Source organism: Elephas maximus, chromosome 23, assembly GCF_024166365.1.
Source record: "Elephas maximus indicus isolate mEleMax1 chromosome 23, mEleMax1 primary haplotype, whole genome shotgun sequence".
Lineage (NCBI taxonomy): Eukaryota > Metazoa > Chordata > Mammalia > Proboscidea > Elephantidae > Elephas > Elephas maximus.
In genome coordinates, this window is record NC_064841.1 from 64,539,316 (window position 1) to 64,562,705 (window position 23,390).

The window sequence follows — 23,390 nt, forward strand, 5'->3', positions numbered from 1 at the left end:
GTTTGGATGTATCTATGAAGCTTCCACAGCCTTGACTTGGTCAAGTTTTGCTGACTTCCCAGAATTGTATACTGTCTTACCCTTCACCAAAGTTACCACTTATCTATTGTCTACGTAGTGTTTAGGCTGTTGGAATTTTGATCAGGGTTGCATTGAATCTATAAATCACTTTGGATAGTATTGACATCTTAACAGTATAAGTCTTCCAATCCATGAACATGGAACATCTTTCCATTTATTTAAGTCTTCCTTAATCTCTTTCAGCAACAACAGCAACAGGTTTCGTTTTGCTTTTTGGTATTGTATAAATCCTTCACGTCCTTCATTAGATTTATTCCTAGATATTTTTCCCTCTTAGACACTATTGTAAATGGAATTATTTCCCTAATTTCCCTTTCAGATTTCTCATTGCTGGCAGAGAGTAACCCAACTGATTTTTGTTTGTTGACCTTGTACCCTGCAACTTTGCTAAATTCCTCTATTAGCTCTAGAATTGTTCTTGTGGACTCTTTGGGATTTTCTATATATGGAATCATATCATCCACAAAGAGAGATCATTTTACTTCTTCTTTTCCAATCTGGATACTGCATATCCTCTTTAGATATATATTTTTAAATCCTGGGTTCTTATTGCCTACGTGTCATTAGAGGAAAACAGCGTTGTGCTATATGACTTGGAGATTTTAACAGGGTGCTAATATCATTCTGGAGGGTCACTATGAATCAGAATTGACTCAACTGCAACAAGTTTGGTTTGGTTTTTAATATCGTTCTACTCCGTCACATGGAGTGATGATGTGTTGAAATTGACTTGATCACACCTAATAACAAAAACAACTATCATTACGGAGAACTTTAATGTTCCTAAAACCAGGCCTGTGTCACAAGGTGGGGTGATTTTCCCATCTCTTCTACGTCCAGAGACCTCTTCCCTGGCAGAGCTTCTAGCCCATGAGACTGTTATCTTCTTCTCACAAGAAAGATACAGTTTAGTTTTGACACGTAATTTAGAGAAGCTGTTGAATGTCCAATCTGTTATGCTAAATCACACCTGGTGTCAGCATAGAAAAGGCTCTGGCAAGAGTCCTTGCCACTGGGACCACGGCCTCTGACTCAGAAGCCGACACATGGCAGTGTTGCAGAGAGCCTGGCTCACTGGCGGGGTAAATTAACCTGCTTGTTCTCATGTTTAATGCTTTATGAAAATTTACTGGACACAAAAAGAGGGAAGAGAAACCAAGTCTTTGCACAGTGAGCCTGCCTGGCACCAGCGAAGGAATGAATCTTCTGAGAAAGTTGATGTGAAGAGCTGGCAAGGGGAAAAGGTGCAAAACGCAATGAAGATCGAGCTCGACGCCAGCCATCTCATTGTTTCTATTAGTGTTTTCTCTAGGAAAACACTTAATTATAGAAGATCACATTGCGGTTGCCATAGGCTGCAAAGAGAAACCTTCTCCCATGTGGCTGGGCTCTTAAGAAGGTCCTTTGCTATAACCAAACCATGGTCCTAAAAGGACAGAATGTACCTGTTTAAAAAACTAAAATATCCTGATGGCATCACCATCCTCCATTCCCTGGTTTTTTCACATTGTGTTTTTCTTTTTCCTTATGTATTTTAGAAGAAAATACAATAGCTGATGAATAGAATGGCAAAGGCTGCATTTGAAATACCTACAAATTTGCCCCCCAAAAGAACCAATAGTGTTTTTTCGATCATAGTTTTCTTTGGCAAATAATTAAGGAGCAAAACAGACAAAGAAAAACCTGAAAAGCGATTAACTACCGCAAACGAACACATATACTGAGCAACAGAAATCAATATATACAAAGGCAGAACCAACTGATTATATTTTGTGGGGAGTTGTGTACTCCTTTTAGTGTTAAAGCCTCACCTAACCTCAAAAATAGTTTGTGAGAATAATGATCCAGTTTAATGTACCTGCAAGAAGTCTCTTTTGCATTCTATTTACACCATCACATCGCTTATTTCCTTACCTGATTTCTTCATTCCTGGCTTCCAGAAAGACTAATTAACACACTAACGACTCTACAGACTCCTGTTTTTTGTCGCTGCTCTGCTGCAGGCCGACCAGAAGTCAAGGGCTTCATCCTGCAGCTAGCTGGAATTAGTGCGCACTTGGTTTGTTTTAATTACAAGGTTGTTTGTGCCTCCTTGTTAGACATTTCTACTTCTATCTGTAAACTTTTACAACCTCATGCTTATGTAGACAAGATTCTTTGTGTCAGCACCTCAGAGAAGTGTTGTTGAAGCAATTGGCACACAGACAGGCAGCTCCCAACGGCAACGTAGGTGCGACGAGCACATTTAGAACCTACCTTGACACAGTTGGGTTCTTGACACAGTGGTGGAGAGAACTGGGCCCGCAGGCCTGCGGAAGTTGGTGGTGGCCAGGGAAATGAAGGTTTCCCTCCCTAAAAGTGCAGGAGCCCGTTGGGGGACACTGAGCTTCTGTTAAGGGTGATGGAAAAATTCCCGGAACAGTTAATGAAGATGATTGAGAAACATGACGAATGTAATTAATGTCACGGAACTGTACATGTGAAACCTGTAGAAATGGCACGTGTTCTGTTACCTGTATATTCACCACAGTTAAAAAAAAAAAAAAAAAAGTGAAGGAGCCAGGGTTTTTCTTGTTGTTTTTAGTTGGTTCTTGACATTTACATTAAGGAGACAGTTTGGATCAACGTTGAGTTGAACAATGCATCTCGAGTGGGCTGGAGCACTAAAGGAAGTCATCAGCCAAAAACCATCAGCCAAAAACCGTTGTGGGCATCACCGTAAAACTGGTCAGGCCAGGACAGGTGAACAGTCAGTTATCTGATGCGACTGGGGACTTCAGCCAGGCTGCCTCACTAAATTATGAGCTGAGCACTCTTGATTTACTGTTAAAAAGAATGAAAGGCCGTGAAGCCTACCCTGTCCGGATAATCCGGGGCACCTGCAGCACACCACGAGTTCTCATCCGCATAATGCAGACAGGTAGGTGAGGAGTCCTTTGATGACCCTGTTCCCTTTCCCTTGCTTATTTTCCTTCTCCCATGCAGACTGCAACCCAGCAGGAGGGCTTTTAAACCCAAACAGCTAATTACCTCCTCTAACCCAGAGAAGTCATGAAATAAAATATAGCAAGTTGAGAGGGAGAGGGCCGCCTTTGCTTCAGGCTGTACTTTGTACCACTTGGAGAAGTGAGTGCCCCTTCTCTATCCTCAGAGGAGGAGGGGAGAAGGAGACCAATTAGAAGGAGCAAAGAGGGGAGGTGGGCATTCCCAATTCAGGGCGAAGCTTCAGTTGTTGTTTTAAAGCCTTGTACTGCGAATCCCCCAAACCAGAAACCCATGTACAAACACCCATCCCACAGATGACATTGAGTTGCTTCTGGACTAGAGGCCCTCTGAGGACAAAGCTTATGCTTCACACCCATCCAGAGATGGAGAAGGAGCTCGTGGCAGGACAGGACCAAGCAGGGACCTCCTCTTGACACTCGGAGGGACTGCTAAGAATGGATTGTCCTCCAGCCTACAGCCAGGAGCACAGGGCAGCTTCTCAGGAGGTGCTTTTCAACTAAACTGGAATTAGTACTCTACCAGCACCTTCACCCCTGTTCTCACCCAAAGGATCGGCGCCTCAGGCCTTGTAGTTCTTCATCATGGGCTCACACCTGCCTTTTCCGAATCTCCATTGTCTTTCTGTTCACCTCCTGCTATGAGCATCCTCCTCACCTGACATCATATGTATGTGCCAGATGCTGTGGAGTTGACTATAACTCATGGCAGCCCCATGTGTATTAGGGGAGAATTGTGCTCCCTGGGGTTTTCAATGGCTGATTTTGGGGAAGTAGATTACTTGTCTATGCCAAGAAATTTGGAAGACAGCTACTTGGCCAACCTACCAGAAGAGATCTGTATTTGTGCCCATTCCAAAGGAAGGTGACCCTGTGGAATGCGGAAATTGTTGAGCAATATCACTAATATCACATGTAAGTAAAATTATGCTGAAGATAATTCAAAAACAGCTGTAGCAGTACATTGACAGGGAACTGCGAGAAATTCAAGCCAGATTCAGAAAAGGATGTGGAATTAGGGATATTATTGCTGATGTCAGATGGATCTTGGCTGAAAGCAGAAAATACCAGAAAGATGTTTACCTGTGTTTTATTGACTATGCATATGACTTGTGTGGATCATAATAAATCCTGTATAATATTACAAAGAATGAGAATTCCACAACACTTAATTGTGCTCATGCAGAACCTGTACAGAGACCAAGCGGCAGTCGTTCAAACAGAACAAGGAGATAATGTGCGGTTTAAAATCAGGAAAAGTGTGTGTCAGAGTTGTATCCTTTCACCGTATTTATTCAACCTATATGCTGAGCAACTAATCAGAGAAGCTGGGCTATGTGAAGAAAGACCACGGCAACAGGATTGGAGGAAGACTCATTAACAACCTGTGATATGCAGATGGCAGCCTTGCTTGCAGAAAGTAAAGAGGACTTGAAGCACTTACTGATGAAGTCAAAGACCACAGCCTTTAGTATGAATTACACGGCAATGTAAAGAAAACAAAAATCCTCACGACTGGACCAATAAGCAACATCAAGATAAACGGAGAAAAGATTGAAATCATCAAGGATTTCATTTTACTTGGATCCACAATCAATTCCCATAGAAGCAGTAGCCAAGAAATCAGAAGACGTATTTCACTGGACAAAACTGCTGCAAAAGCCCTCTTTAAAGTGTTAAAAAACAGAGGTGTCACTTTAAGGAGTAAGGGGCTTCTGACCCAAGCTATGGTGTTTTCAATCACCTCATACGCATGTGAAAGCTGAACAATGAGTAAAGAAGACTGAAGAAGAATTGATACCTTTGAATCATGGTATTGGCAAAGAATATTGAATACATCATGGACTGCCAGAAGAATGAAGAAATATGTCTTGAAAGAAGTGCAGCCAGAATACTCCTTAGAAGCGAGGATAGCGAGACTTCATCTTGTATAATTTGGACATGTTATCAGGAGGGACCAGTCCCTGGAGAAGGACATCATGCTTGGGAAAGTAGAGGGTCAGTGAAGAAGGAAGACCCTCAACGGATGGATTGATATAGTGGCTGAACAATGGACTCAAACATAACAATGATTGTGAGGATGATATAGGACTGGGCAGCGTTTTGTTCTCTTGTACATAGGGTCACTATAAGTCAGAACCGTCTTGCTTGCAGAAAGCAAAGAGGACTTGCAGCACTTACTGACGGAGATCAAAGACCACAGCCTTTAGTATGAATTACATGGCAATGTAAAGAAAATAAAAATCCTCACAACTAGACTAATAAGCAACATCAAGATAAACAGAGATAAGATTGAAATCTTCAGATTGCCAGGCCTTTCTTCCAAGTCACCTCTGGAAGCAGCCAAAATGTGCATCAGCTGATGAATACATAAGCAAAATATGGTACATATATACAGTGGAATATCACTCAGCCATGAAGCAAAATGGAGTAGTGATACGCACTACAACGTGGATGAATTTTGAAAACATCATGCTGAGCAAGATAAGTCATTCGCAAAGGGACAAACACTGTATGATCTCACTTACATGAAATAGGCAAATATATAGAAAACAGGGATTATTTGTGGTTACCAGGAGCGGGAAGGAGGGGGAGAGGGATGTTTTTGCTTAGAGGGCATTGAGTTTATGTTAATGTGGTGGAATGATTTGGAAAAGGATAGTAATAATGATTGCACAACATGAAGAATATAATCAAGTCACTGAATTATACATGTAGAAATTGTTGAATTGGGGAAAAAAAAAATCCTATCATCTTCAGAGGCCAGTCTGAATCCCCACTGAGTCTGCACTAAGCCCCCTGCTCATCGCAGCCTGGAGTGCTATCTCCTGCCTCAAACCCCCATGGCCTCTATGGTCTGTTCTACTGGACTATTATTTCATTTCTCACTTGTGTATCTTTCATTGCCATAACTCAATTGCTACAACTCAATTACAGATTCCTAGAGTTCAGCAGAATGAGTTTCGTACTTTTTTTTTCTGTCTTTCCTGCACTTATCCTAAGCACCTGCCATGGTGGACAGCATTTAATTAATCTCTCTCATGTTGGTTCAAAAATTTTTAATTACCATACCAGTGATACCAGGTAGAATCTGGGGACGGTATTCAGGAAGTGTTCTCAGAATCACAAGTATTCCTAGAGAAAAGGGACAAACCTGTCAGTTATCTAAATGTTTTCAAGTATCTGCATGTTTGGCCTTAAGTACATAAAATCCATAAATGAGTGGTTGTGTTTTTCATTTTCCTCTGGATCCTTCTAGTTATGTAGACATGGGTAGTGAACCTCTCAGGAGAGTGTATACTAAAGCACTCCTGTGTGTCCACTCACTGAGCACCCCACCTGGAACAAACCCATGGCTCCCCTGTGCTTTTTTTGCCCTGTTCCAAAACAGAAATTATGATATTGCCCCTGTGAAGCTGTGAGAAGAATCAAGGAATGAGAATACATAGAATAAGAGTGGAAAGAGCCATGAGCTTGTGGATTCCAAAGCTCTACAGACAAAGCTGAGCATGATGGTTGTTACTAGTATTGAAAAAGGCAATATAAGCCTTTAGGAGGTAAATACTTTGTCACTTAAAAAAATTGTGTACAAAGACTAAAATAATGTTTTTAAGTTGTGTACGAAGTGTACTTCAAAGCTACACTACTAACCCAGCGATCTTAAAGCTTGGTATATACCCAAAGGATTGAAAGCAGGAATGCAAACTTGTACACCAATGTTCATTGCAGCACTGTTCACAATAGCCAAAATGTGGAAACCACCTTAATGCTCATCAGTAGATGAATGGATAAACAAAATGTAGTGCGTACACACAATAGAGTTTGACTCAGCCATAAAGAGAAATGAAGTCCTGACACATACCACAACATGCACAAACCTTGAAAACATTATGCTGAGTGAAATCAGTCGCAAAAGAACAAATATTGTATGATCTCACTCATATGAAATAGGCAGATGTAAAGAGAACAAAGCTTATTGGTGATTACCAGAGGTGAGAAAGAGGGGGAGAAAGGGAGTCATCGCTTGGGAGGCACTGAGTTTCTGCTAATGGTGGTGGAATAATCTGGAAACGAACAGTGGTGATGGTTGCACAACATGATGAATATAATCAATGTCACTGAATTGTACATGTAAAAAAGGTTAAATTGGGAAGTATTTTGTTATATATATATTTTACCACAGTAGAACGATTTTTAAGAAGCTACACTACCATATCATAAAGGTAACAAGAAATGTAAAAAGCACAGGCAGCAAATGGCCACAAGGGGCATCTTCTGAGCGCTAGTCTACATTTCCCTATGGGTTTGGGTTGAATTCCCTGAGAGTCCCATGGGATGCCTGACAGGGTCCTTCAAGAAGCACAAGGCTTGGCACATACAATTGAGGAAAATCAATCAGGAGGAGGTGGTGAACAGGCAAGGTAAAAAAGGAGGACAGTTGGGGAAGGTGGCTGATAGGGCTGAGGCAGCAGGAAAGCCAAACGCAGCCAGTGGACTGTTGAGGCCCCCTACCTCACACCGTATACAAAATTAACTCAAAATGCATCAAAGACCTAAACGTAAGAGCAAAGGCTATGAAACCCTTGCAAGAAAACGTGGGTTTAAATATATATGACCTTAAATTAGACAAGACATGATTTCTTAGACATGACACCAAAAGCATAAGCAACGAAAGGAAAAAAATAGATAAACTGGACTTCAAAATTAAAAACTTTTGTGTTTCAAAGGACACCTATCAAAAAGACAACCCACAGAATGCAAAATATTTGCAAATCATATATCTATCTGATAAGGGACTTGTATCTAGAATATGTAACAAACTGTTACAAAAGTAAAAAAAAAAACAAAAGCAACCCAATTTAAAAATCAGCAACAAATGAAGAGAAATGAAGTCCTGATACATGCTATAATATGGATGAACTTTGAAAATATTATGCTGAATGAAATATGTCACTCACAAAAGGACAAGTATTTATGATCTCATTTATATGAAGTAATAGGAGGGAGGGAAGGGGATAGGAGGAGCCATTGTCTGGGAAGCGGTGGCTTTTCAGTTATGGTATTGGGCAAGTTGCCAACGATAGATGGTGGTTGCACATAATTAATGTATTTGATGTTGCTAAATTGTACACCTGAAAAATGTTGAATTGGCAAATGTTACATATTTTTTACAAAAAATTTTAAAAATGGGCAAAGGATCTTGCCTTAGCTCCCTCATGTTACTGTAACACAGATCCACAAGTGGGTGGCTTTAAGGAGCAGAAATTTATTTTCTCACAGTTCTGGAGTTTAAAAGTCCAAATCAAGGTCTCAACTGTGTCCGTTCCTTCCTTCTAGGTGGTCTTGAGCATTCGTTGGTTCCTTGTCTTATAGAGATGATCGATTCTTAAATGGCATCTGCCTTCTCCTGATGTATACTTGTCTCTGTTTCTAATCTGCTCTTTTTATAACTTGAAAGTGATTAGATTTAGAACCCACCATACGTGGGTATGATCTAACTAACGTAAAAAAGAAAACCCTATTTCTAAATAGGATTACATTTGCAGGTACAGGGGTTAGAATTCCAACACATATTTTAGGGAGGACACAATGTATTCCATAGCAGATCTGAACAGACTTTTCCCTAAAAAGTTATACAAATGGCGAAAAAGCACATGAAAAGATGTCCAACATCATCAGCCTTCAGGGAAATGTAAATCAAAACCACAATGAGATCACACTTCACACCCACGACGATGGCTATAAGAAAAAAGGCAGAAAATAACAAGTGTTGGTGAAGATGTGGAGAAATTAGAACCCTTATACATAGATGGTAGGAATGTAAAATGGCACAGCAACTTTGGAAAACAGTCTGGCAGTTCCTCAATGGTTAAACATATAGTTACCATATGATCCAGTAATTTCAGTCCTAAGTATATACCCAAGAAAAATTAAAACGTATGTCCACACAAAAACTTGTACATGAATGTTCATGGCAGTATTGTTCACAATAGCCAAAAAGTGGAAGACCCCAACATCCATCGACCAATAAATAAAATATGGTATATCTACACTGTGGAATATTATTTGGCAATAAAAAGGAATGAAGTACTGATACATGCTACAACATGGGCAAACCTTGAAGACATGGTGCTAAGTGAAAGAAACCAGTCACAAAGGACCACACATTGTATGACTCCATTTCTATGAAATATACAGAATAGGGAAATCTAGAGCGACATAAACTTTATTAGTGGTTGCTGGGACTGGGGGCTGGGTGGGTAATGGGGAGCAGCTGTTTGAGGATAGGTGATTCGTTTGAGGTGATGAAGATGTTCTTAAGGTGATTGTGGCGATGCTTGCACAACTCTGCATAGACTGAAAACCATTAAGTTGTATACTTTAAATGGACAAATTATATGGTATATGAATTATATTTCAATAAAGCCATTACCAAAAAAAAAAAAAAAGCCTAAAAATAATCTTCCTAAAACTTATGTCCCACAAGTAACGAGTAAAGTGAAATTTAAGGCATTAATTAGTTTTTAGCTTTTTATTATGGAAATGTTCAGTTATATGCAAAAGAGAGCCAGCATGTACCCATTTATCAGCTTCCACAAATTGCCAACATTTTCAAGGCATTTAAAAGATTTTTCACCAATTTTTATTACGAAAATTTCAAACATCAGAAATATTTGAAACATGGTACAGTGGATACCCATATGCTACTTCCCATATTCTCCGGTTAACATTTTACTCTACCGTATTTATTCTAAAATCTATCCACCTGTCTGTCCCTCTGTCCATCTTACTTTTTTTATTCATTTCAAAGTAACTTGCAGACAGCATTACACTCCCCCTTAAATACTTCAGTGTGAATGTTGTTGACTGGGGTTTAATATGTGTTTGCAGTTCTTTTTTCTTTTGAGGTAAAATTCACATACAATGAAATGCACACATTTTAGGTGCACATTTGGTGAATTTTGACAAATGTACAGACCCCTATGACTCAAATTTAAGCCATTGTTTTATCTTTTAAGAAATATTTTTAATTGCTTTGAGACCTTCAAAATAAATTGCTTTTCATAAGTTTATTGTATTTTAGTGCTAGTTGATGTGGGTTTTTCTCTGTTTTGAATTAAATCTCTAAAAAGCAAAAATACCAATTACATGTTATGAGCTGCCCCTTCATCTGCATCCTGAGCCCTCTTACCCCTTGGAAAGAAAGCTGGGTAACACTGGGCCATAAACCTGCGTTTTAATGTCTCTCCTGATGGACACATCAGAACTCTGCCAAAATCTGTGTGTTCAGAGTAAGCAGGGGGATGTGTGGCGCGTGATAGTTCGTGGAGTGAACCAATGAGTGAGTACTAAAACCAGTAAATGCAGAGTATATTCAATATTGTTGTAGATTTTCTTCTTTCAAAAACAGGCAAATTAACATTTCTTTTTCAGGTAGAAAAAACAATGGGATAGAAAACTAATTCCTTGCATAAAGAAACACTATTGGGCTGTAATAATCATTTAGAATTTCTTATTTGCCTTTCTTCAATACCGCCACTATAGCAGTCTCTGTGATAATTGAATTTTTACATATTTACGTGAAAACTGCAGTGGTATATTTTACTAATAATGATCTTTTTTCTGTCACAAGCACTTCTGTTTTTAATATAAAGGCTTGAAATGAAGTTATATGAAAAAGGAGCTCCTAAAATGGGACAATTCACTCAGAGACTTTTATAGGCAACCCAAGTTGATCTTGAGCTTTTCCAACCCATTTTCATATAGATGCTAATAGCAGGGTCTTTTCCTCAAATTTCTGAACTACTCAATGTCTGTGACGTCATCTTATAAGTTACGTAAAATGGAAATGAGATGAGATGGACAGATTCAGAAAGGACAGAATTCACCAGAATTTTTTTTTTAACATGTGCATGGCAATTTGCCTCCTATAGGGTGAAAATATTAATTGTATACTTTTTATCACAAAGCGTTCTGCACTTCTTTGGAGTCTAAAAACTCTCCTTGTATTTCTTAATCACTAAGCCTCAACTCGTCTGTCTTCCTTTTCATTAATCTGCTGCTCCTGTTGCATGCAGGGTTGTCTAAAACCACCTCTTCCCGATTCCCCCTGAAAAACCCCATACATTAACATACAACGTTTGAGTGCAGGGAGATGGGAAAGGTGTTAATTCAGATGTTATGAAACTGTGATAATGCTATTATTTAAGGCACTTATTTGGGTATGTTTATACTTTGTAGTTTTATAAATAAGCCCAAGGGGCTCCTCTTGGTTGTCACTATCCTCCTTGGATCTCGGATCCTGTCTGTCTTATCCTATCCGACAGTCGAATCGATGCCGCTCTAATCCCTGGAAGTTTGGAACTAATGAACTGACTGCTGAGCTGCCGCCACGGAGCTTGGTCCCAAACTATACTGTACTTCACACTCGATTTATTCTCCAGATGGCGAGACTGTGCCGCCCCGCCGCGAGGGACCACCTCTTCCACTGGAGTGTAAAAGTGGACGGATGTTGTTTTCTTTGCAGATTTGATAATTCTGAGCTAGAAACTTGCGAGGATGATTAGTTATTAGCTTTAATGGGCGCCCATTGAACCAACCGCACACATATTTTCTTCTTTAATTTTGGAGTCGGCAGGTCTTGGTGATGCTTGATTTATCCACTCTCTTACGTCACCGGAGCGTGTCTCTTCCCCCAAGTGATCAGAACCCAGTCCCTGAAATCATAGCACGCCTTGGTTCCTGGCCCAGACAGAGTCGCATAATACAGAGGCTTATGTATAAGGACAAGTTTATTAGCCACTGGTCCACTGCACTGAGCGGCCCATGGCACGAAATACCTATCGAGAGTGGAAGCCTTGGTAGCACCACTGTTCAGAACAGGGGCCTGTGCAGACTAGCTGTGTGCCAGCCTTCTTTGTGACCTGTGCTCTGAAGAGTTTACCTCTGGAATCAAACATGGGGCAAGAAACACTATGGTAATGAGCATCTTCAAAGGTCTGATGTAACTGCTGATAAAGGCTTTAATTCCATTATTCCGTCTTTTCCAGCTTGTCAGATTTTAGGTGAACAAGTTCATTCCACGTTGAGAACTGTTTACCAAGGCTGTCATGTGGTGTTAAAGTATTTAGAATGCTATTCCCTTTTAGACCTCATTTTCAACAACCTCTTTTGCTCCCAGAATATAAGACCCCCCAAAAAGTTCCTTTTTGAGCAGTTCTTTTTGTTTTCATTTCCTTTTCCCTTCTTTCTCCAGGAAACACTTGTCTCCCAATGATCTCAGCAGTTCACCCAGACAGCCATTTGGAGGAGACAGGGTCTACCAAGCCATTTCTTACTAACCCACCTAACCTGGTGGAAGTTGGGAGAATGGTCAAGGCTAAACAGGAGCCAAAGAAAAAGGGGGAAAGAGAAAGAAAGAGAGGTGATGGAGATGAGAGAGATGTAAAAGAGAGATGACCCAAAGTTGTGTGTTGGAGACAGAGAGGGAAACACAGAATTTCTTTCTTTTCACAGCTCCGTGGAATGTGACTCTCTCTAGCTAAACACCAAGAACTAAACTTAATTGTTCTCAGAAGCTGCTTTCCTCTCAACCCAACAGATGGCATGGGTGTGTTTGCTAGCACAGTAACATATTTCACCATTAAAATACCAAAAGGAAAAAAAAAAATCAACATACTTGTTGGTTGATGTAAATTCTGTGAAGTTGTTGGATATTTTGGGATACATACCAGGGGGACGCACACTTAGTGTCTGTAAATTGCATCAAGCAACAGCCTGTTAATAAGGGTTTGTGTGGCAATATACCTCAAAAAGCATCATCTTTTTTTTGGAAAGGTACAGAATGAAATCCTGAGCATAGGCTGCTCATTATTATAACCTGAAACATACTCATCAGATTAGCCTAAAATTGGAAGTAGTTACTTCATTTGCAGCTGGTTTCACAAGGTCTGAATTTTACTAAGTAAACCGGAATGTGCTGAAACCATGGCAATCTGACTTTACATAAAATCTCAAACAGGTTTAGAACATGAGCTTTGAACAAACTGTCCCCTTCAAATCCGAGTAGGACAAAAAAAAAACAACTTAGAGGTCAGATTTTGTTTGCCACCAACATTAACAATGTGGGGCATGGCTGTTGCCAGAACGTAGACAATTATTCAAATAATTCAGGTATTAAAATACCTTTTAGCCTAAACCACCACCCAGTTAGTTCCCTTCAATTTGCCACTCACTCTGTCCCAGCAGTCCCTTTACAAGCCTGACCTGCAGTATTGAGAGAAAACCTCACAGTTGAAGTGCTTACAAGCTTGAGCGGTCCTCGGCTCGGAGCTGTATGGCTACAGTGAACACAACGTGTTTCAGGTTCTCTGAGGCCACAGATTTGTATAAACGCTCTGCTGAAGGGCTAGAAACATTTCTTTCTGCAGCTCTAGAAGGCTTCGTTGTTAGTTGCCGTTGAGTTGGGCCCCTGACTCATGGCAACCGCGTGCACAACAGAATGAAACGCTGTCCAGTCCTGTGCCATCCCCATGGTGGATTGCAGATCGGACCATTGTGATCCACAGGGTTTTCACTGGCGTTTTTGGAAGTAGATCACCAGGCGGTTCTTCCTAGATGGCTTTAGAACCATGACATTAGGCTAGCTTCTGCCCTCCACCTTCGGGATTGTGGTATTTGGTGGGTGAATAAAGAGGGCATAGAAGCACACGAGGATGGGTAGGTAGAACAATTGTGGGATGATGTAGAACCAAGTCACCCTTGGCTCTCTCATCCTCTCTCTTGCTTTTATCTAAACTTAGCCTAATTATTGGCAGTCAAAACCCCGTAAATCAGGACTCCACAGAGCTGTCTCAAACTGGCCCTCAGTACTCTTATTTCCATCTGACCTGACAACTCTAAGCTACTGTTTCCTCACACTGTTTAACTTAGACCACATTTGGAAGCCATCCTTGCTTCCCCTCAGTCATAGACCTACATCTATCCGTCGGTTTACGTCTGCTGTCCTGGCTCGTCTCATTGATTGGAAATGAAATGAATATTGGCTTAAATAATTCTTTTTTTTATCTCCACTTTGGTTTGCTCTTTTCCAAGATAAGAATTGCTGTTCAAATGGCTGTATATCGTCCAAGACTGTTTTTTTGTTTTATTTTGAAACTACATTCATCAGCAGTGAGAACCTTTAAAGTTTTATTAGTATCATAAAAACCCTTCCCAAATGAAACTGCTTTTGATGAGTGTTCATTCGACAATGAGAATTTTCTGAGGGCTGTTTGCAACTGGGAGGAATTTGGTTTTGAAACTGAAGTTGGCAGGAAGTAATGACTTCAAGTACTTCTTTCTCTTGACTCCACCAGCTACCCCTCAGTGCACTCCTTTCTCTTTCCCCATCCCCTTCCCCACCTTCACCACCTCCAGCCCAGAGCCAATAAAATAGCATGTTTGATTTCGTATCATTTTTTCCCTCCCTGGGGACAATTCAAATCCTGAAGTAGACCTTTCAGCCTTTCAATTTTGCTTAACTGTGAAGCAAAGACTGTGAAATCAAAGAAAAAAATGTATTTGTCTACCACTTCATGGGATTTCTTGGTGTTATTATGTATTGTCTTCCAGCTGAATAAGCTGGAGCTTTTTTTTTTTTTTTGTAGTATGGAGTGTCATTTTTCTATGAGCACCTTCTTAATTGAATGTCAAGATTCAACTCAGTTTCAAAAAAAAGTACAATTATGACGCATGTGAAAAAGAAAAGCAGGCCCTTATTTTTTCCCCTAATGTGAATATGCTGAAAGATGAGAGTACTATTGTCCAGATGTTATCTAGTTTCTTATATTTATTAACTGAGAAAAATACGTGCAAAGGACTTAGAATCCTGTCTAAAAAACATAGTAAATGCTCAATCAGTGTTCTCTCTTCGTTAGTTATTACACTTTTCCAGCTGGAAAGTAATGCTAATGAGCAAGATGACACTCCCATTTAGAAGGGTACCGCATGTGTTATAGTGGACATTATGTGTGTTACAGTAATCTTGAGTGATGTCTGGAAATCAATTGTCTGCCCATCAGATTGGATGCTTTACTTCGAATATCATTTACTTGGTGGACAGGAAATTTGTAACTATAATAATGGTGCTCACACTCTGAATCCACAGAACACTTTCACAAACCATTCAACTGTGTTTCCTCTCAAGGATGAAATAAACTCAGCATGTAAATTTTCTCAATGCTTATAGAATGAAGCTCGACTGAAAATAGTAAAAACTCTCGAAGACTTTGATCTGGGCCCAACAGAAAAGTGTGTGAGAATCAACTCAGTATCTAGCGGTCTTGCTGAAGAAGACCTGGAGACCCTTTTGCAGTCACGGGTCCTTCCTTCCAGCCTGATGCTACCCAAGGTGGAAAATCCTGAAGAAATCCAATGGGTGAGTAGCTGATGCTTTGCTTTGATTATAGACTCAGGACCAGCTAAGGAGTAGTCAGAAAGGAAGAATTTAGGTGCCACAGGTTTTGAAATGGTATACACACAGCAAAGAGGAAGGGAAGTGAAAAAAAAGGAGACCATTTCCTTCACCCCAGAAGAATCTGGCTTCTCTCACAAAGTGCGATGGGGAGCAGCCCCACGTTTTAAATGATGCTCCTGCTGGCTGATCAGGTATGCGTTTTGGACATAACAGCCTCCTCTGTGTCCCTCACAGAGCAATCCCTGGAAACGAGCTTACCAGAGAATTGGGTCCTGTCTTGCACCCTGCCAGGCCCTAACCCAAAGCTTCCACGTGGAAGAGCAGGGATGCAAATGGCTTTTACCAAGATTCATTTGAAAGAATCATGGACACCGAAAGCACATTAGCCAAATATATGAAAAAATGAACACAAAGGAGGGACGGAAAAGGTCACTCTGTAGGGCAGCTGGGGGAATAAACAGGAAGCTTTTAACTAATGGTTTTAATTAGCGCAGGTATTATTTCCTGAGCAGTTCTCCATGTCTTCCCTTTTTAATTGTTGACAGGTGTGTTTGTGTTTCATGACAGACCTTTCAGCCAATAAAAGCCTGAAATGTAAAGTGGTTGGCATGTCAAATTACTTAAGAAAACTTTGAAATGGGCCTAATTATGCTATGATTGTTTTAAGTGTTAAAGGGGGGAGGCTAGATTTTATTTAGGGATTACTATTATCCTGCAGATCTCTGCAGAATAAAAATAACATTTCATTGCACCACTCCAGGGCAGAGAGACCCTGGAGGTGGAAACGTTGGAAGTGTTGTAAGGCGTGTGAACAGTGCTAGTTTCTGATGCCACATCTACTTTTACCTGTAAGGCTGCCGATGCAATATAGAAATATGTTTAGTGGTTATAATACCTGAGGAAATGCTCACCTCTTTAATGCATCTGGAATCACTGGACCTGAGCTGTCCAGTGCAGTGACCACCAGCCATGTGTCGCTATGGAGCACTTGAAATGTGGCAATTCTAAATTCAGGCATGCTGTACATGTAAAATACACCCCAGATTTTGAGGACTTAGTACCAAAAAGAAGAATGTGAAATATCTCATTAATAACTTTTATGTTGATTACATGTTGAAATGATCTTATTTTAGATATACTAGATTAAACCGTTGAGTCGTTGGGTCGATTCTGACTCATAGCGACCCTGTAGGACAGAGTAGAACTGCTCCATAGGGTTTCCAAGGCTGTAAGCTTTACGGAAGCAGACTGCCACATCTTTCTCTGCTGTTGGATTAAATACAAGATATTATTAAAATTAAATTCATCTGTTTCATTTTACTTCTTTAATGTAGCTACTAGGAAATTTGAAGTTACTTGCATGGCTTCCATTATATTTCTGTTGGATAGCTCTATGTTGGCTTCTTCCTGAAGACTCATATTCAGGAACCAGTGTTTACTTACTAAACAAGTTTTCCTCTCTCAGGTTACCCTAAGAAGCTGGAGATACTGGTCATAGTATGTTAATATCTTTGAGGGCTCCTACCCCACTCAAATCTGCCTGAAGCTGATTGAAATGGAATCTGAAGTCACTGTTCCCTTCTGGTTTCATAGTTAATGCCTATTTATCACTGTTATTACCCTTAATTTGGGGGGGAGGGGAGCACACCAGCCTTTTGCTGCAGCTTCTGTTCACTCCTTTAAACCCTTGTTTGTGAGCAACATACTGCAACGTAGACAACCAGCGATTAAATGATTTAAATAGGATTTATAGTTAATAGAAGTCTCTTTGGCTGTTTATTTTTTCCTCTTCGTTTGTATTTATGTGAAGCGTAAAACCCAGAGCCTGACGCACAACGGAGAGATGGGCTTACTTGTTTTCTTTTGTGTGAGAATCTCTTGCCCGCCTTTTGTCGCTAGTGTGGGTTCTTGTTTGACTGGCACCGCTTATTGGACTATAACAAGCGTAACTCTGCCTCCTTTGTCGTGGGACAATTCTCCCACAAATCCCGAACAGTGTGCATTCTTCCAGCACACTATTGGGTGTGCACTGGAATTGAAAGGATTGCTGAGCCCTGCTACTTCATCTCCTCCCCAATCTCTTTGTGATTTTCCCCCCTTCTTCCCCTCCCCCCCCTCCCCAGTCCCCTCCACCTCGATGAAATGAACATTTTACCAGGCCGGAAACATTTAATCGTGTCCTTTTGAAAAAATTAATTGAAACTTCTCCACTAGTTACCTTTTGTGTTAGCGCTTAATGCAATTTTTAAGCAAGGGGGGGAGTGGGCTAGAATATTTCATTTCTAAATGCCCCTCTTGGCTTAAAAACAAAAGGCATTATACAGATTTTTCCCACTCAGAGCAGAGACTATAATGTAAAGTGCGGACCTCATTTTAACTTTATGATTTCTGTAATTATAGCTATCATCACAAAGAACGGGGCAAGGAATGTTTCAAATTTTTAAAAATTAGAAAAAAAAAAAATCCCCCACTGTGTATTGAACACCAAAGCCTCTAATATCTTATGACCCATTTTCTAGCTTAAACGTGACCTAAATTACGTTTGCATTTTCCTTTCCATCAAATGCTATACATTTTGTCCCCTTCCGTGGCAGCCATCCCTTCATTTTGGTGGAGTTATTCCTTCCCTTGAAAAAGTTGCTAAGGAGGTGATGATGGGGGTGTCTGAGGAAGGAGCAGAGCAATGGGAGCAACTGGGAATAATTCTTCATTACTGAAAGCTGTGATTTATTTTAGCCTAATTGTAAAGTTACTGCAAATTGCTCAAAAGCTTTTTAAAGATCCCAGTGATTAGATTTTTTTAGGAAGGGGGGCGCACAGGCAAGGAGGGGGCAGCTAAAAGGGGAAATAACGCCTCTAATCCCGCTTCTGGTAAATAGGCTGCCAGCTTTTAAAATGAGTTTCCTTTCTATTAGTCAGAATATTATGCTAAGCCTTCAGCATTAGTTTTTTTATGTTGCCATAGCAGCCCTATTCCTGCAGGGTTGTGACCTGTGATGATTACAGTACAAAGCTTATAGGGTCTTGAAACCCCCTTTGAAGATGAAAAGTCTTTGATGGTTTATATTTATGCAAATCTCTTAGATATGATTTACCCAACTGAGACTGAATGGAGAGATGATTAAAATTCCCTTTTCCTTTGATATCCATTAATGGCTGAATATTCCTTAAATTTAAAATGGATATATATGTTTTCATCTTTATTTACAAAAATATCTTTATCATACCTGTGGGTTTTTGTTTTAATCTCCCCACATCTTATTAGATCTAGACAGACAGAATAGATTTACAATTTAGAGTGTGCGTGTGTGTGTGTGTATGTGTGTGTGTGTTTCCCCCTTTTGAAAGGGGGGGGTGGGTAGAATCTGTGCAGGAGCTTTTGTGTGTTTCCAGATGATAGATTTTGGAATTTGGGCTACCCCACTGGCAACACAGAGCTAGCTGTGAACTGGTCTCATGGAAAAAATTGGAGAGCTTTGGTCTTCAAAGAATTAAACTTCCTTTTTAAGGTCTTCCTAGGTAAGCTAAAAAATTAGGAAGAAAAACCTTGTGAACAAAGGGTAATGGTGCTATAATGAGTCATATGGATTCCACGTAGAAGGCTGCTGAAGAGTTAGCCTGATGTCGGGGATAGGCAGGCAACAAAAACAGATGGCAGGTAAAGTAGGACTTCATTGTTTTAAGGGCCCACATTTGCATTTAACCAAGTCAGGGCAAGAGGCCTTAAGTACATATGTTTTCAAGGAAAGCTTTCAAACTCTGAGAATCTCCCCATCCAGTTCTAACTCCTAGGCCTCAAATTGCTCCTTTGAGGGGGAAGAAAAAAAAAATTATAATGCTCAGGGCTTTCCTATTTAGTTTGGTGAGAACTTTGTTACCTTTTTTCTTTGGGTCTTTCCTTTTTTTTCTTTCTTTCTTTTTTCTTAATTCTTTTGTGTGGACGAAAGAGGCTGGGATATTACTTCCTCAGGTCAAAGACTTAAATAACACTTCTCTGTCTCCATTTCAGAGATTGTACATCCTTTTCCCCACTAATCACCTCTGACATTTCGATTTCAGTTTTCAGATAAATTTTCATTCCATTTAAAAGGCCGAAAACTTGAACAACCAATGAATTTAATCCCTTTTGTGGAAACTGCAATGGGTTTGCTCAATCTTAAGGTAAGAAAATCATAATGTGGTTGATAAGCTAGTATTTTATTTATCACCTAAAGAGAGCTTTCATTTTCAATTTTAACATCTACTTAAAATATTTTTCTAGAAAGATTTATAAGCAAAGTAAATCTTGAGCATCATTTGTTATCTGTATTAGCCCAAAAACCAGGTAGAAAACAAATTGGTTAAGTAGAAAAAGCTTCACAGTCCTAAATATTTCAGTGAAATATTTATATAATCTTAATAATAATTTAAATTATATAATCACTTTATAAATATATGCTTTGAATTATTATATTTATAGAATGAAAGAACATGGAAATTTATTTTGTCACCATCCTGAGTTAACTTTGAATTATTCTTTTGTACCAACTGTCTTTTCATTGGGAAATTTTCCAGCCTCTTTGTCGAAACATTACCCATAATAGTCCAGCAGATAAGATTCATATTTATAAGTTAATGCACACAAATAATTTGTCGTATATTAATACAATTTGCCACGTTGGAACCTGAAATATTTTCTAATGTACATCCATTCAGGAAGATTCCCCGAGCCACGTGTTTTCAACCATTGCATGGCTGCAGTAAACGACCTGCCTTAATAAATTCATCGCTAGCTCGTTTTTTTCCCCTTTATCAGTGGCCATTTATATTGTTTTCCAAAATGTGCTTTTTCCACCTGACCTGGGGACGTCGAAATACCACCGCTTTCTCAGAGGTTATAGCCTACCTATTTTTTTCAGCCCCCCAGAGTGCAGGAGAGAGGTCACTAAAAACAAAGGGCAAAGACAGTTGAACTATACTGGAGAGGTTCTATGGGGCCAAATTGTCCAGGAGGAGACTTGGAGACCCACTGGACTCTGCAGAAGGGCCAGAGAGCTGCTGCGAGCCTCGAGCCTCGTGATCAGCGTGTTTACACAATAACCACAAATTCTCCCAGCCCACCCTGGCGCTCCCAGAATATCATCAAAAGCACGTCCCTTAAACGCAACCAGATTCACACAGCGATTTAATTTCGAGAGCTGCTTCACCATATATTATTCCGTAACATACTTAGAAGGCTTTACAGCCTTTCCTGAAATTCATCGGCAGAGTCCTCACACAGTTCTTTCTTCCCTACCCACGTCTCTTAGCTGCATCTCCACCTTTGCAGATTCAGTCCTATCTGTGACAGGTGCTATTTCCTCTGTATTTTCCTCTATAAATGTTGAAGCTACTTGTCAACTTGGATGACTTGTTGCATTTTTATTTTCCCCTCCGGAGTTGTAGATTTTTTGTCATGTAGTTATTTAATCCTTAGAACATTTGCTAAGAAATCTTGATCCCAATGCAAATAAGCCAATTAGTTCATTTGATTGGAAAAGCCCTTCCTTCTCTCCAGCAGTTTTATGTTTGCTGTTTGACAGTCCCTTGAAGCAAAAGCAAATTTGGGGAAAAAAATATATATAAATAACGGATAGTACAATCAAAAGGAGTTACCTCAAAGTTTCCCTGGAAGTCTGATGCACTATGATTTGAACATTTTAAACTACATTACTGTACATTAGTAGCCACTGATCAATTAAGCAAAGTAAATAAATAACAACATACTTAATCTTAGACAATATTGAATACCTTTCAAAAGGGGTAAATTTGGGCTGTTTTAGGACTGCTTTCAGCCAAACTGTCGGGAGTCAGAGCCTTCTGTCGCTGCGAGGCAGCCTGCTCCCTCCCTCCAGCGCGTGTGTTTCTCTGGAAGCTGCTTCTTCTCTGCTTTCCTTACAGGCGGTGTGTGAAGAAGCACTGAAGACTGGCCCTCAAGTGGGTCTTCTTCTAGACGCTGTCGTTTTTGGAGGCGAAGATTTTCGAGCCAGCATAGGTGTCAAAGACATATTTTCTCTCTCTCTCTCTTTCTCTGTATACCTGTGCGTATATTTTTTTCTTTGCCTCCTGTCAGTCAGTGGACATTTACATGACAAAATGTATTTGCCAGCCATGACAGTGGTTCTTCAGCTGAGCCCACAGCACTTCCTGATGATTTAGGACTTCTCCTAGCTGCTCTGCTACCAGAGCACTACATGATTACTTTGGTTCATTTATAAAATAATAAAAAGCCTGTTGCAGCCCCTGACGTGATCAGGAACAGGCAGGATATACTTTGTTCACGATAAATATATTCTGTGAACAACCTCTCCACAGCTTAAATGGTTTTGTTTTCATGTCAGCCTAAGGACTGAATTCAACGCCGTTTCACATTGGCTTAAATTCATTATTTTCTACTTTAAATGTAGTATGTAAATATTATTTAAAATAGAGCTTAAATTTTTCTTAGAGTATATTTCAGAGCTCTTGCTACATATTCACTAAGATGTTTATGCTGGTTTTCATTGATCTTCACCATCCCTGGAGCACTATGCTTTGGGCCTGGGTGTGTGTATAACTAGAAACTGTGAGGTCAAAACCACATAAAGCATTTCCAGAACCACAGTCCCAATGAACCAAAGACATGAACGTCCCCTGAGCAGTTTCATAGGCCCCATATACACAGTGACTGTCACAGGTGAGAAAAAAAAAGAAAGTTAATTTAATACCAGAATTTCCAGGACTGGTGGACTACAAAAGGCCTACCAACAGTTTCTGCCTCTGTGAAGATGGGTCCCCTCCATTTCCCCAAGTTTCCCATCCAAACCCGGAAGCCTTAGACCCAGAGCTTCTGCTAAGACAGGGCATTGCAATGCCAGCACGTGCAGTTCTGTGCTCAGTGCGACAAGCTAGCCATTGTGTGGTGCTGTCCTTGGACTGGAGCTTCCAGGATGGCAAGAGGGAAGCAGTACATAAGGAATCACTTGTGACCAGGTTCTAGCTCCTGAAATGGGGGCAGGGCCTTTTCTTGCATGTACAAGTCATCATACTAACAGATGCCTGGCAAGATAGACACATAGGAGATTTAAGTTTGCTTCCACAATCCTTCTCTTCATTTTTATCTGAATAATTATTTTGGTGGGGAGCCATTCCCAAGGAGATAGGTGTCTTCACAAACTGAGTTTTTTTATAAGAAATGTCTGGGTTCGGTTTCCAAAGTTGAAGTCTCCTTTTTTTGTCAATTTCCCATTTTTAGGTGCAACAAGTAGTAAAGAAACCCAGGACATCCTCTACGCCCGACAAAAGATTATTGTTGTAGCGAAGGCCTTTGGTCTACAAGCCATAGATCTTGTATACATTGACTTCCGAGATGGAGACGGGTTACTGAGGCAGTCAAGAGAAGGGGCCGCCATGGGCTTTACTGGTATGATTCCTTCAAGAGCTCTTAGAAAGTGGGGTCTAGGTTAGCAAGCATTTCAGAAAAAAATAGATATTTAACCAGAAGTTAGTATTGCTCATATAATTAGCTATTTCATATACTTGTTCCACTCTTTGGAATATGAAAATGCCATCCAGGGCAAGAGCGTGACAAACAAATTGTAATGTTTTTCTTTGGCTCGTCAAGTCAAAAGAAAAACAAATCACTCGTTTTATTTCCTCTTTAATTACAGGTTTTTTTCAGCCCTGGTAAGTGTTTTGTTGCAGCTTTTGCTGACCTGAATAAGAGGAGGGCTAAAGGTATTATAGAAGTATTTCTGAATGAGTAATCATGAGAATTTGGGCGAGTGGGGGTTTGTGGGGTACAAGAAAAATTTGCTAAAATATGCAGAATATTAATTCCTTTCTGAAAACAA

The 23,390-nt window shown here is 40.1% G+C and overlaps 1 protein-coding gene across 9 annotated transcripts in view; it reads left to right on the forward strand.

Annotated features, from left to right (window-relative positions):
• The window catches only part of CLYBL (citramalyl-CoA lyase), a 341,524-nt gene that overhangs the window by 257,233 nt on the left and 60,901 nt on the right, over positions 1 to 23,390 (forward strand). For all 9 annotated transcript variants that reach the window (XM_049867124.1, XM_049867122.1, XM_049867123.1 and 6 more), the window contains 4 exons: positions 15,313 to 15,501; positions 19,600 to 19,701; positions 21,460 to 21,553; positions 22,793 to 22,960. In XM_049867124.1, coding sequence (XP_049723081.1) covers positions 15,313 to 15,501; positions 19,600 to 19,701; positions 21,460 to 21,553; positions 22,793 to 22,960 — 553 coding nt within the window. The remainder of the gene's footprint in view (positions 1 to 15,312; positions 15,502 to 19,599; positions 19,702 to 21,459; positions 21,554 to 22,792; positions 22,961 to 23,390) is intronic.